Here is a 12,824-nt window from a genome sequence, read left to right on the forward strand (position 1 = left end):
GGGCCGGAGAGGGTCCGAGGGCGACGGGGCAGGTAGGGGACGTGCGGGAGCTCCGCTGCCCTCGGGGGTCCGGGCAGGTGGGCGGCGTCTCCAAGGCCTGCAGGCCTGTCCCCCGTGTCGCTGCAGCAGCGGGGAGCGCTGGTGACCCCGGTTCCAGGAGGCGCGCAGCGTCTCCAGGCCGGTTCGGGGGGGAGGGGCTGGGGGGCCCCCAGAAAGAGGGAAGGTGAGAAACGGGTGCGTGTGCACGGAGCTGGGGAGCCCAATGCGGGGCCTGGGCTTTGAGGGGCAGCTGCCAGTGTCCGGCTGGCAGTCCTGAGCCCCCCGCGGCTTTCGGAACCCCTGGGTCCTCGTGGAAAGCGTCTGACTCCCAGTTCCCCGGGTGGGCAGCCCGGAGCTGCCGCGGGTTCCTGCGGGCGAAGCGGCGCTTTGCACACGTTGGCGGGAGGTCCAGGCCCGGGGGCCGGGGGCGCGGAGGGCAGCACCTCGGACACGCGCGCCCCTGGCCCCCGGTCCCTCCCTCCACTCCCCCACCACCGCCAGCAGCCCCTCCGGTCCCTCCCGAGTCGGCCCGGCTCGCTCGTCCCAACCCCACTCGGGCCCCGCCCGGCCCCGCCCTCCCCACAGCCCGGGGCAGACCCGCCCGCTCGGCCGGAGTTACAAGAGCCGCCTCCTCGCACGGGGGCCCGGCCACTCGGAGCAGCTCCGCCGCGGGGACTGCACCTCCCGCCTGCCGGACCCGCCCCGACCGGGGCTCGACGCCGCCGCCGCCGCCCCGACACCGCGGGCCGCGCGCCCACGGCTGGGCTCCGGTGCTGAGCGCGCAGGTAGGGCGGCGGGGGCCGGGCTGGGCTGGGCGAGGCGCGTGGGGGCGCCGCGGGGGGATTCGCCCAGTTTGGGGCGAGCGAGGCAGCCCCGGGGCGGCGCGGGGAGGCGACGCGTCGCGCGCTGGGAGCCGGACTCCGGCCCCGGAGTTGGGGTGCAAGTTGGGCAAAGTTGGAAAGTCGCTCCCAAGCGTCGCTGCGGTCCGCGTGGCTCTGGAGGCCGGACGGGCGGCCCTCCTGCGCGGCCTGGCGCCCGGTCTCGCTCCCGCCCTCTCCCGGGGCGGTGGCTCGGCGCGCCGCTGCGCTCCGGTCCCGTCCCGCGTGGACCGGACACGTTCCCGCGGTGGGCGCCGCGGCCCCGGCCCCTCGGTGCGCCCCCGCGGTCCCTCCCCTGTCCGCGCACCTCCCCGAGAACTTCGCGTCCCGAGTCCTCCGGCCCCACCCAGTCGTGTGCTCCCGCCTCTCGGCCTCCCGCTCCTGGCGGCCCCAAACCCCCTCCCGCTGCCCCGCCCTAGTCTCGCCCGGCCGGGCTCCCTTCTCCCGAAAGCTCCTGCTCGCCCTCGGGCCGCGGAGCCTGGGAGTTTGCAGCGCGCCGCCCAGGGGACGGTGGGGTGGGGGTGGGGGCATAATTAGGGAGATTCCTGCGCTGGGTGGGCGGGAGGGGACCGCGCCGCGGCTCGGCCCGTGGGACCGCCCCTTCCCCTCCGGAGGCGGCGCTCTCTCCCCCTGCCCACTCCCGAGCCGTCCGGGCGGACGGCCCCCGCCCAGCGCCTGGCAGGGCGCCAGCAGCCTGAGGAATGCGGTGGTTGGAGCCGGTTACTAATTCAAACCAGAGCTCGGGAGGAGTGGTGAGGGGCGCGGGGGGAGCGGGGCGGGGGCCGGGCTCGGCGCCGGGGGGCGCGCTGCGCTCTTTGCAGCCCTGCGCGCAGCGGCGCGCTCCGGGAGGGGCCGGGCCGGGCCGGGCCGCCGTGGAGCTGGGGTGCAGGGAGCCGAGGGTGTGTGCGAGCTGGTTATGTAAGGCTTCCCGTGCGGGGAGAGGCCCGCCCTCAGGGTGGGCGCCCCTGTGGTTGCAGGGCAGGGGGACGGGGGGCGCAGCCCCAGGCGGCCCTGGCTGGGAGGGACGCGTGGGTCTGAGCGGGGCTGGCAGTGCCCCTTGCGTGGGAGGGCAGCGCAGTGGGCAGACAGGGCACCTCACAGCCCTAACTGGGCCGGAACCCCAGGTGGGCGAGGGCTCTGGCGCCTCCGCTGGCTGTGACCACAGAGTTGTGAGTCGTGTGTGCTCGGGCCTTGGGTGTGGCCGCCGAGGTGGTGGTGAGGAGCCGGGGGAGCCAGCAGCCGGGGCTGCGTGCCCTGCTCTGTGGCGTGGGGCTGTGGGCAGGCAGGGCGGGTCTCCCCGTGCAGGGGGGCCCTTAGAGAATGACCTGGAGTTTCTGGGGAATAGGTATTTGCCGATGTCCGCAGCACCGCCTGGGGCACCCATAGTTGATTTGGAAAGTTTCCTGAATTAGAACCCAGCTCCAGTTGCAGGGATCACATGCCCCCTGACAGCCCAGCCGCCCGGGCAGCACCGATTTTGCAGGATGCAGTGCTGCCTTTGGGGTCTGCGGGGATAGGTGAAGGCGAGGGAGTGGGGTGCGGGGGCGGGGGGGGGCAAGAGGGGGAGCTTGAAGGTGCCTTGGAAGACATTTGAGGGCCTCCACACGATGCTGGGTCCAGAGTGGGGGAGTAGATTATGCTTCCATGCCCCTCTCTGCCCGCCGTCGGGGAAACCCTGGGCAGGGTGTGGCCCGCACTTCCTTTCGAAGCTGAATGGGGAAGCTTCCCTCTCCCCACAGGGATGAGGCGCTGGGCGCCGGGAGGTGCGCGTGCAGGGTGGGGAGTAGAGGGAGCCCAGGCTAGGGGCTACCTCCTTGCTGGGAGCCGGTTGCTGTGGGATGAGGGGGGCGGGAGAGGACTGGGTCAGGCTGCTGGAGGTGGAGGTCGGAGCCCTGACCTAGAGGTTATGCCCAGGGAGGTTAGTGTGAGAGCCAGCGGCCAGGCAGCCAGGTTAGTCACCGGAGCGAGTGCTGCCCATGCGGAGCCCCCCGCTGTGGTTCGAGGGTCCCGCTCTGGGCAGCTCCTTGAAGAGCTGCCCCCACAGAGCTGAGGGTTTTTCCGGGTGTGAGGTTCAGAGCCCGTGGGAGGCCTGTGTGGGAGGAGGCCAGCCCGTCAAGGGCAGGGCGTGAGCTGGGGGTCCCCGGGTCACCTGGGTCTCAGGGAGGCCCTGGGTGGAGTGCCCGGCCCCGGCAGGCTGGATTCTCTGGCTCAGCGTGGAATTGGCAGCCTGGCCCTGGCAGAGCGCGCCAGCGGAGCCTGAGGAGCTGGTTTGAGGGGTTGAGGCAAAGCTGTGGGGGTGGAGGAGTGTGTGGGGCTTAGGGTGTGGTCACCACCTTCCTCAGAACTTGGGAACCGCCTGGGGACAGACAAAGGGGCCGACTGGGAGAGCTGGCTCGCCCCCACCCCTCCCTGCCACCCCCAAGTTTCTGTCCCAGGAGTTGGGCTGACCACGTGGAAGGGAGGTGGCCGCTGGAGAGGGACAGAAAGTTGCAGCGGCCAGTGTCCAGGGCCTGTGCTCTCTTTGTTCCCCACGGCTTCCCCACAGCAGCTGCCGTTCCCTTGGGCTCCGACCGCCTGCACCTCCATGTCAGTGTGCAGGGATGTGGGGCCAAGGGGGCCCCCCCGCAGGGCTCAGCAGGAATGTGTGCTTTGGTGGAGTCCCCCTTCCTTCCTGCCCGCCTTCGTCCCCATCAGGGGCCTGGGGGCTGTGCAGGTCCTGGGCCCAGGGCGCCACGCTTCACTGTGGCCTTGGTCCGGGTGTCTGCGCTGTCACAGCCGTGAGGTGTGTGCTGTTACCTGTGAGAGGTGTCCCTCTGTCGGGGGTCCTTGCGTTGCCATGGGCCTGGGTGTGTCATCAATGGGTGTGTCTGTGGCTGGTGGGGCAGGGACGGGGTGACTGTCCTGGCGCCTGCAGGGGCTGTAGGTAGCGACGGAAGTGACTTTCTCCCCGGGACGGGTTCCAGACCCTGGAGTGTGTGTCGGGAGCCCGCCGGAGGGCGAGGACAGACCTGGGAGTGAGGCTGAGCGAGCGCTGCGCTGGGTCAGGGAGGGGCATCCTGCCGGGTCCCCCGGGGCCGGAGCGGAGGTTCCAGGGGAAGGGGAAGTGCCTGGAGCTGAGCTGGGCTGGGGGCGGCTCTCTGGCAGCCAAGCGCCCTGCAGTGGCTTGGCCCGACCGCTGGGTGGCGAGCTGGGCATCGGTGGGGGGCTATGGTCAGGGTGCCGGTGGGGCCAGGGGGCAGCTCCCAAGCTGTCACTGAGGCCCACCCTTCGCTGGCTCCGGGCCAGGTGTGGGGACTTGCTGGAGCGGGCAGTGCTGTCACGGGGCAGGGGGCTGGGGGGACAGGGGGAGTCCCTCCTGGTCGGGAGAGAGAGGGAAGCTCCCTCCACTGGAAGTGAGAACTGGGAACTCACTGGGGAAGTGGCCGGGGAGGGGTGGGGGAAGGCCGTAGGGCAGAGCGGAGGCCGCAGTGGGCTGGGGCAGGAGGGAACACCCTGGCAGTCGCGGTGCGGAAAACCAGAGTCCCAGAGTCCGGTGGGAGCTGGAGAGGCCGAGGCCGGAGGGATGAGGCTGGCACCGCTGCCTCCTGCTGGGTTGTGGCCCAGGCACAAGGGAGAAGAGAGGCCGGTGTGCTGGGGGGGTGGGGGGGTGGGGGTGACCAGGTGGAGGTGCCCTCCCTGCTGGGCAGGGCCTGGGCCTGCTCTGGGCGTTCAGAATGCGGAATGGGGCCCTGGCTGGTGCGGCTCAGTTGGCTGAACGGCGTCCCATGGACTGTGAAGTCACTGGTTGGATTCCAGGTCAGGGCACATGCCAGGCTCCGTCCTCAGTAGGAGGTGCAGGAATCGGCCGATTGATGTTGCTCTCTCTCTCTCCCTCTCCCTTCCTCTCGGAAATAAATAAAAACATATTTTAAAAAGCACCCAAGCCGTAACCGGTTTGGCTCAGTCGGCCTGCGGACTGAAGGGTCCCAGGTTCGATTCTGGTCAGGGGCATGTACCTTGGTTGCGGGCACATCCCCGGTAGGAGGCGTGCAGGAGGCAGCTGATCGATGTTTCTCTCTCATCGATGTTTCTAGCTCTCTCTCTCCCTTCCTCTCTGTAAGGACTCAATACAATATATTTTTAAAAAACACCCAAAAAACATATTTTAAAAAATAAATAAAATAAAATGGAGTTATTAAAAAAAAAGAGCAGGGAATGGGGCTGAGAGCATGCCCGTGTGCTGGGTGTGCATGCGTACGTGTGTCTTTCTCTGAATGTGTCCCTGGTGAATGTCTAATTCTCCCTGGTGATTCCATCCCCCCAACACAAACCTCATTCAAGCTGAAAGTGCCCCTGGGGGTACCGCCCAGAATCAGCTGGGTTCCTTCCTGTCCCCCTGGATGCGGGTCTGCCTGCCAGGGCTGTTCCCATTTCTGGGGGTGGGGGGGCGTGGGTGGGAACATTTGCCCTGCCCTCCGGTGCCTGCCTCTGGGGTCCTGTGCTGGCCAGGCCCCAGAGGGGGAAGGTGCTCTTGGCCTTGACCTGCTGGGGCCCAAGAGAGTCTACAGGTGAGCGGGGTTTAGGGCATAAAAGACCCCTCAGATCCCGGCTCGGGGATGCCGGGACGCGGCCCGCTCGGGGTTTGCTGTCCCCATGCTGGACCAGGACGAGGCCCACCTTCCTGTGGGTGTGTCCCCTGGTTCTCACTCCACCCACCCCCGTGCAGGTTTCTCTTCTGTGTCTCTATTCCCCCCCCCCCCCCCCCCCCGCATCGTGCTCTGTGGTTGCTCATCCTGTGTGTTTGTATTTTGCCTTCGTCCCCCAAGCTGCCCTCGGTGTCAGAGGCTGCAAGGCGTGCGTGCCCACCCCGTCTCGTCCTTGGGCAAGTCACCTCCCTCCGGGGCCTGTTGCTGCATCTCTGAAATAAGGATATGAATTTTTAATCACGTAGAGTTATTTGGGGATGGAATGGGACCCCAGGCGTGGAACGCGCAGAGCTCGCCCGCCCGCCTGCCGGGTGCCCTTCAGTTGGGGAGCTTTCACTTCCTCTGTGATGTCTGGTAGCAGCAGTGAGAGGAGGTGGCCCCTCGGGGTGTGTCTCTCTTTGAAAGGCCGACCCTTAGTCCTGTGATTGGTGCTGGGGCTTCCCCTCTGGTGGCGCCTCTCCCTCTGGCACTGAGTCATTTTGTTCTGGGCACGGGCCCTGCCCGTCCCTGGCCTGTGTGTGTGGTGGTCGGCTCCCCGCGGGCTGCATTGCTGTTCTGTCCCCTTCGTGGCGGGCGGGCGTGCTCTCTCCCTCCGGACGTCACCTCTAGTCCAGCCGGCGCTGGGTGATGAGCGGACCCGTGCCTCCCTGGTCTGCATGTGGTCTTCAGGTTTGGGGTGCGGAGGCCTGGAGGCCCAGGGCCTGTCCCTCGGGTGTGTATCTGTTCCTGTCATCTGGACACGGATGCCGGCCCCAGCCCTGTTTCTGGCTTCCCATTGGCTTGGGAAGAAGGGGCTCTGCTCCCGGGGGCACAGGGGAGAGGATGCGCCCCTGGGGCTCGCACCTGGCGGAAACCAGGAGTCTTCTTCCTGGACCCGCCCAGGTGTGGCCCCAGCTCCAGGTGCGCGCAGGCCTGCTCTGCACATCCTCTCGGAGGTTTTGAATGGACAGGACGCCTCGTTCTCGTTGCCTCTGGCTGGAATTACACTCTGTCCTGAAGTCTCAGACGCGTGTCCTCTCAGCCTTAGCGGAGTGGCCTCACCCTCTCCCTCTTTCCCTGCCCTGCAAGTAGCCCTCTGCCTTCCAGGGTCCCACTCCAGCCCTGCTGCCCTTCACTAGGACACCGTGAGCTGGTGTCAGGTGAGGGGGGGTGGGCAAGCGGGCAGCCGGCAGGCCATGGGCGAGGGCCCAGTGCTCCCCATGCTCACCTCTGGACCTCGCTTCCCCGTGTGTAAGTAGCAGGCACGCTGGGACCTTTTTGCAGGTGGAAATGCTCTCTGTGCCCATTGTGTCTGTTAAGCTCTTGAAATGTGGCTAATGCAACCAATGAACTAAATTAAAAAGTATATTTTTATTGCCCAGCTGGCGTGGCTCAATGGTTGAGGGTCAACCTATGAACCAGGAGGCCACGGTTTGATTCCCAGTCAGGGTACATGCCCAGGTTGTGGGCTCCATCCCCAGTGGGGGACATGCAGGAGGCAGCCAATCAATGATGCTCTTTTTCCCTTCCTCTCTGAAATCAATGATGAGAGAGAATCGTTGATCGGCTGCCTCCTGTGCACTCCCCCTACTGGGGATCCAGCCTGCAGCCCGGGCAGGTGCCCTGAATAGGAATCAAACCGTGACCTCCACCTTCTGGTTCATAAGTTGATGCTCAACCACTGAGACACACTGACCCAGCAAATTTTTATTTTTTACTTTTAAAATCCTTACCCGAGGATATGCTTGTGTGTGTGTGTTTTTTAATCCTCTCCTGAGGATATTTTTTCATTGATTTTTAGAGAGAGTGGAAGGGAGGAGGAGAAACAGAGAGAGAGAAACAATGATGTGAAAGAGGCAGATCAATTGGTTGCCTCCTGCACATGCTCCCACCAGGCCGGGGATCAAACCTGCAAGTGAGGTACATGCCCTTCAGTCCGCAGGACCACGATCTATCCACTGAGCCAAGCTGGCTAGGGCCCAAGGATATGTTTTTATTGAATTTTTAGAGACAGGAAGCGAGGTAGAGAGAGAGAAGTGTTGATCGGTTGCTTCCCCTACGCACCTCACCAGGGGATCGAACCCACAGCCTCATAAGTGCCCTGAACGGGAATTGGCCCCGAAACCCTTTGGTGCACCGGACAGAGCTCCAACCCACTGAGCCCCCGGCCAGGGCCAGTGAACTAAATTTTAAATTGAATTCCAGCTCATTTACATGTAAAGGACCCCGTGTGGCTACCGTGCTGGCCACACAGCTCCTAGGGCTGTGACACTTGGCTGAATGTGCAGAATGGCTCACCGCGCCACAGGCCTGCGTGGGGTGCCCGGCTCCCCCTGACCTGTGTGGGAGGAGGAAGGACCAGCTCGCTTGGGACAGGCTCCAGGGGTGGGGGAGACGGGGGCTGGGGCCAAATGCAGAGAACAGGCCCTGGCCCCGGGGCCTCCAGTCCCCTGCCAGCACCCCCATGCCCAGCCGGCGGCCTGGCCCGCATCAGGTGGCCGGGAGTCCTTCCCGCTGTGCCAGGAGGCGGCCGGGCCAGAGCAGCAGGGTGGTTGGCAGCTCCACCTGGCTGGCAGGCCCGCGGGGGCTCTGCCAAGGCCAACCGGAGGCCTCCGTTCTCACGGCCGGTGGACCCTTCTCTACCCGGCTGGCCTTCCCCCTCCTCGTCGGCAGCCGGGCCCAGGCGTGGCGCAGTCCCTCGCGAGCCTCCCGGCTGTGGTGCCAGGGCTCCGACCGGCTTGGGGCTCCGTCCGGTTTGGGGCTGCATCCGGCTTGGGGCTCCATCTGAGGGGCTGGCAGGGAAGCCCACTGCCCGTGTCCTGTCCGTTGGAGCCCCAGCCCCTCTGGCTGCAGGGTCTGGCCCCGGAAGCACTTTGTCGATTGTCGATTGGCGTTTAGGTGTGACCCTTAGCATGTTTGGAGCTGTTGTGGCTGCAGTGACTCATCGGGGAAGCAGGGAGGGTGGGGCCGAGATGTGGGCGAGGGTGAGCTGGCTCTCCCCCCTCACCTGCTGCTGGCTCAGCACCAGGATGCGAGGCTGAGAGACGGGGCCCCGCTCAAGGAGGAAGCTGGGGTGCCAGGCGGTCGGTGCTGCAGGGATCGGAGGCCTGGCAGGCGGTCAGCTCTCCATCCTGCCTGGTGCTCGTCCGTCCAGGGCTGGCTTCTCAGGTGGGGGCGGGGGGCACAGTTTAGGCTCCGGCTCTGCTGTTTCTCGGTGGGAAGGGTCAGCGTGACTTCCCCGTTCCGCTGCCCTCAGGGAGGGGGTGTTGCCCCCACTCACACCCGTGCCAGCAGGCCGCCCTCCTGCACGGCTCTGCTCCTAGCCACAGACCGCAGGTGTGAGTTCAGGCGGTGAGGGCACTTGGGGTCCATGAAGTTGCCCCCGCCCCCCCCGGGTTGTGATCTGCCCGACATTGGAACTGCCGAGTGCCCATGAATGCCCACGGATAATCCCGTTTCTCAGAGGCAAACTCTACACCTTCAAGAGCTCACTTATGTTTCATCCCCCCGCCCCCCCAATTCTCCCAAGCCTTCTGGAACATTCCGAGGCTAAACTGGTCATACCGAGATTACCTGGCTCATAATTTATATCCGGGACAGGAACTGAGTCTTCTAAATCTCCATATCTGGCACATGGAGTGCATTCAGTAACTGTTAGAGCAGTGGTTCTCAACCTTCCTAATGCCGTGACCCTTTAATACGGTTCCTCATGTTGTGGGGACCCCCAATTTCATTGTTACAAATTGAACATCATTAAAGCACAGTGATTAATCACAAAAACAGTATGTAATTATATAAGTGTTTTCCGATGGTCTTAGGCGACCCCTGTGAAAGGGTCATTCGACCCCCAAAGGGTCGCAACCCACAGGTTGAGAACCGCTGTTAGAGGCTCAAGAGTAGAGTGGGGTGATGATCACTGTGGGGCGTACAGGAGGCGATCAGCATGTGCACCTGGATCTTTTATTTCTGTTAACCCTCACCCGAGGATGTTTTTTCCAGGGATTTTTAGAGAGAGTGGAAGGGAGGGAGAGAGAGAGAAACATCGATGTGAGAGAGACACATTTATTGGTTGCCTCCCACACGGGCCCTGACCGGGGCCGGGGATCGAGCCTGCAACCTGGGCATGTGCCCTTGACCGGAATCGAACCCGGGACCCTTCAGTCTGCTGGGACGCGCTATGCACTGCGCCTGTGGGCTTGGGCAGCAGGCTCACCTTTATTGATCGCTGACTCATTCCTGCGTGTGCACAGCTGTGGCGGGCGGGGTGCTGGGCCAGGTGCTCCGTGACTTACAGTGTGACACCCCCCCCCCCCCCCCCCGTTTCACGGACCTGCTGCCGGTGACGCGGGCGCCACCATTTCGTGTGGGTGGCTGTAGGCTGTGGCCGAGTCCAGGGCACTTCTCAGGGCACCTCTGCTGCTGCCAGCTCCTCCTGGGGCCTGGCTCCGCCCGGCGTGCGCAGCAGATGGGCCCTGACTCACCAGGTCCCTGCGGCCGCTCAGCTGGACTCCAGCCGCTGGGGCGGGGGGCCAGTGCCTGGGGGCTGGGCTTCCTTTGTCCAGCTGCTGCCTGTGACAGGGCTCGGCTCCCAGCCGCAGAGGGTCCCTGGTCCTAAGGACTGAGTTGGACAGGGCGACCCAGAGTCACTGTTCCCAACCTGCTCCCAGGCCTGCCGGTGCCACCGGTGCTGAGACTGTAGGAGTATCTGCTCTGAGGAGTCTCACCGGTTAGAGCTGCAGCCCTGGTAGGACAGGGTGCCAGGGAGGACAGGGTGCCGGTAGGACAGGGTGCCAGGGAGGACAGGGTGCCAGGGAGGACAGGGTGCCGGTAGGACAGGGTGCCAGGGAGGACAGGGTGCCGGTAGGACAGGGTGCCCAGTAGGAGAGGGTGTCAGGGAAGGAGGTACAGATTTGGGTCTGAGCCCAGCAGACTTGCCTCCTCACTGTGGACCTGGGGCAATCGGCCTGTGCCTGTCGGTCTTCCCATCTGTCCGTTGGGGCCGGCGGCGTCTCCCTCCTGAAGCTGGCGTCGTCCTGAGGCTCCTGCACGCGGAGCTCTGCATGCCCGCTCTCTCCTTCCTCCTCACGCCTTTATCATCTCCATCTCACAGATCAGGAAATGGAGCCTCAGAGAAGCGCAGGGGCTTGGCCAGGGCCGCCAGCTGGGAGGGTGCAGAGCCGGGATCTGACTGAGTCTGGCCTCCTGAGCCCCTCTCTGGGCTTCCAGGCTGAGTCACGCCTGCAGGGAACGGATGGCAGCAGCCAGGGTCCGGCCTGGGGAACAGAGCACCCGCCATCGCTGGCGTGGCCGCGGGTCGGGGTTCCAGCCCGCGGGTGGAGTGCAGCCTCACTGTGGACTTCTCCCCAGGCTGTGTGACCGGGACTCCGCGAGAGACTGAGGACAGGACCGAGGAGAGGACCGGAAGGAGGGGCGGGCTCCTGGCAAGGCATTCGCTCCTGGACGAGTCCTGCAAAAGGTCAGCAGGGGGGAGGGTGGTGAGAGAGGTGGAGGTGCGGGGTGGGGGTGGAGACCCCCGGGGTGGCATCGGGAGGCGGGACTCGGTGGGCGCGGCGGGGCTGGGCCCTCCCGGCCGGTGGCATCCACTGCCCGTCCGCTCTGCTGCTCCTGAGCATCTCCGCCGGGGCAGACGGCGCTTCACTCCCCGGGAGCTCACCCACCCAAGACCCCCGCCTTCTCACCCCTCATCGCTTGAGCTCATTCCCTTCCCCCGTCCCAGATGGAGAAGGAGGAGGAAACGCGTGAACTACTGCTGCCCAACTGGCAGGGCAGCGGCTCCCACGGGCTGACCATTGCCCAGAGGGACGATGGCGTCTTCGTGCAGGAGGTCGTGCAGAACTCCCCTGCGGCCCGCACGGGGGTGGTCAAGGAGGGTGAGTCCCTTCAGGGTGTGGGTTGGGTGCTGGGTTGGGGTGGGTGGGGTGGTGGAGGGAAGGGCAGGGGGCACGCAGAAGTGGGCACGTGGCTCTGGAGGGCCTGGTCCCAGTGCCAGCAGGATGGTCAGTACCCAAGCCCCACCTTCTCTTGCCCACCCTGTGTCCGTCACCCGCCCCCAGTCCTTGGGGGAGGAGGTCGTGTGAGGAGGGGCGGGGACACCGTCCTCAGTTCCAACTCCACCACTCACGAGCTCTGGCCACTTTGTGCAAATCAGATGACCTGTCTAAGCCTCAGTTTTCTCATCTGTACAGTGGGCACTACCACAGCTGCCTTGCATGACATGCATTCGATGTGCGTGTGTGTGTGTGTGTGTGTGTATGTGTGTGTGTGTTGCTTTCCTGAGACCTGCTTCTTTTCCTCCCGGCTCAGGGGACCAGATTGTGGGTGCCACCATCTACTTTGACAACCTGCAGTCGGGCGAGGTGACGCAGCTGCTGAGCACCATGGGGCACCACACGGTGGGACTGAAGCTGCACCGGAAGGGGGACCGCTCCCCTGAGCCGGGCCAGACCTGGACGCACGAAGTCTTCAGCTCCCGCACCTCTGAGGTGGTTCTGGTGAGTGCCTCGCTGGCTCATCCGCGCCCTGAGCTCCTGGCCGCGCCACCTGCCCCCGCCGGTGCCCCTTCCCGAGGCTTCTGCCTGCCTGCGGGCCTCTCTTGCCGTTCCTTCTCCTGCGTTCACCCTCTGCGCTCTGTTGAGTCAGCCTGGTTGTTCCTGGTTGTGCCACGTGTGCCGCGAGGCTGGTGCTGCCCTAAGTCAGCCTCTTCAGAGCGCCGCAGCCGGGAGCCACTCATGCTGCCGGGTCCCGGTGCTTTGCCGGAATCTTGGGAATGATTTCACCGGTGCCCAGTTCTGCCTCACAGAACATTTTTCTTTTTAAAATATGTGTTTTATTGATTTTAGAGAGAGAGGAAGGGAGATGGAGGGAGAGAGAAACATCAGTCGGCTGCCTCCTGCACGCCTCCTACTGGGGATTGAGCTGCAACCCAGGCAGCCTGACAGGAATCCAACTGGCGACCTCTCGGTGCACGGGATGATGCTCAGCCAACTGAGCCGCACTGGCTAGCGCTCACAGAGCATGTTTCTACTTCCAGCGGCCTGGACTCACCTGTGAGTCGGAAGCTGGGCTGCAAAGCGCCTGTGGGACGATTCCCTGCTCCTTCTGACGACTTGTTTATGCAACAAAGAATGGGTGCTCACAGGGGGAGTTCGCCCAAGCACAGCCACTCTCCACCCAGCTTTCGGGGATCCTTGGGAGGGTCCCCCTCCTGCTTAAACAAACACAC

At 64.8% G+C, this 12,824-nt stretch overlaps 1 protein-coding gene across 5 annotated transcripts in view; it reads left to right on the forward strand.

Moving 5' to 3' along the window:
• The first annotated feature begins 667 nt into the window (after nucleotides 1-667).
• The window catches only part of AHNAK (AHNAK nucleoprotein), a 29,266-nt gene continuing 17,109 nt past the window's right edge, over nucleotides 668-12,824 (forward strand). For all 5 annotated transcript variants that reach the window (XM_036295681.1, XM_036295684.1, XM_036295685.1 and 2 more), the window contains exons 1-4: nucleotides 668-824; nucleotides 10,949-11,057; nucleotides 11,319-11,472; nucleotides 11,906-12,093. In XM_036295681.1, the coding sequence (XP_036151574.1) occupies nucleotides 11,319-11,472; nucleotides 11,906-12,093 (342 nt within the window). In that variant the 5' untranslated portion in view covers nucleotides 668-824; nucleotides 10,949-11,057. The remainder of the gene's footprint in view (nucleotides 825-10,948; nucleotides 11,058-11,318; nucleotides 11,473-11,905; nucleotides 12,094-12,824) is intronic.

This window comes from Myotis myotis, unplaced genomic scaffold, assembly GCF_014108235.1.
Source record: "Myotis myotis isolate mMyoMyo1 unplaced genomic scaffold, mMyoMyo1.p scaffold_m19_p_27, whole genome shotgun sequence".
In the NCBI taxonomy this organism is placed as follows: Eukaryota; Metazoa; Chordata; class Mammalia; order Chiroptera; family Vespertilionidae; genus Myotis; species Myotis myotis.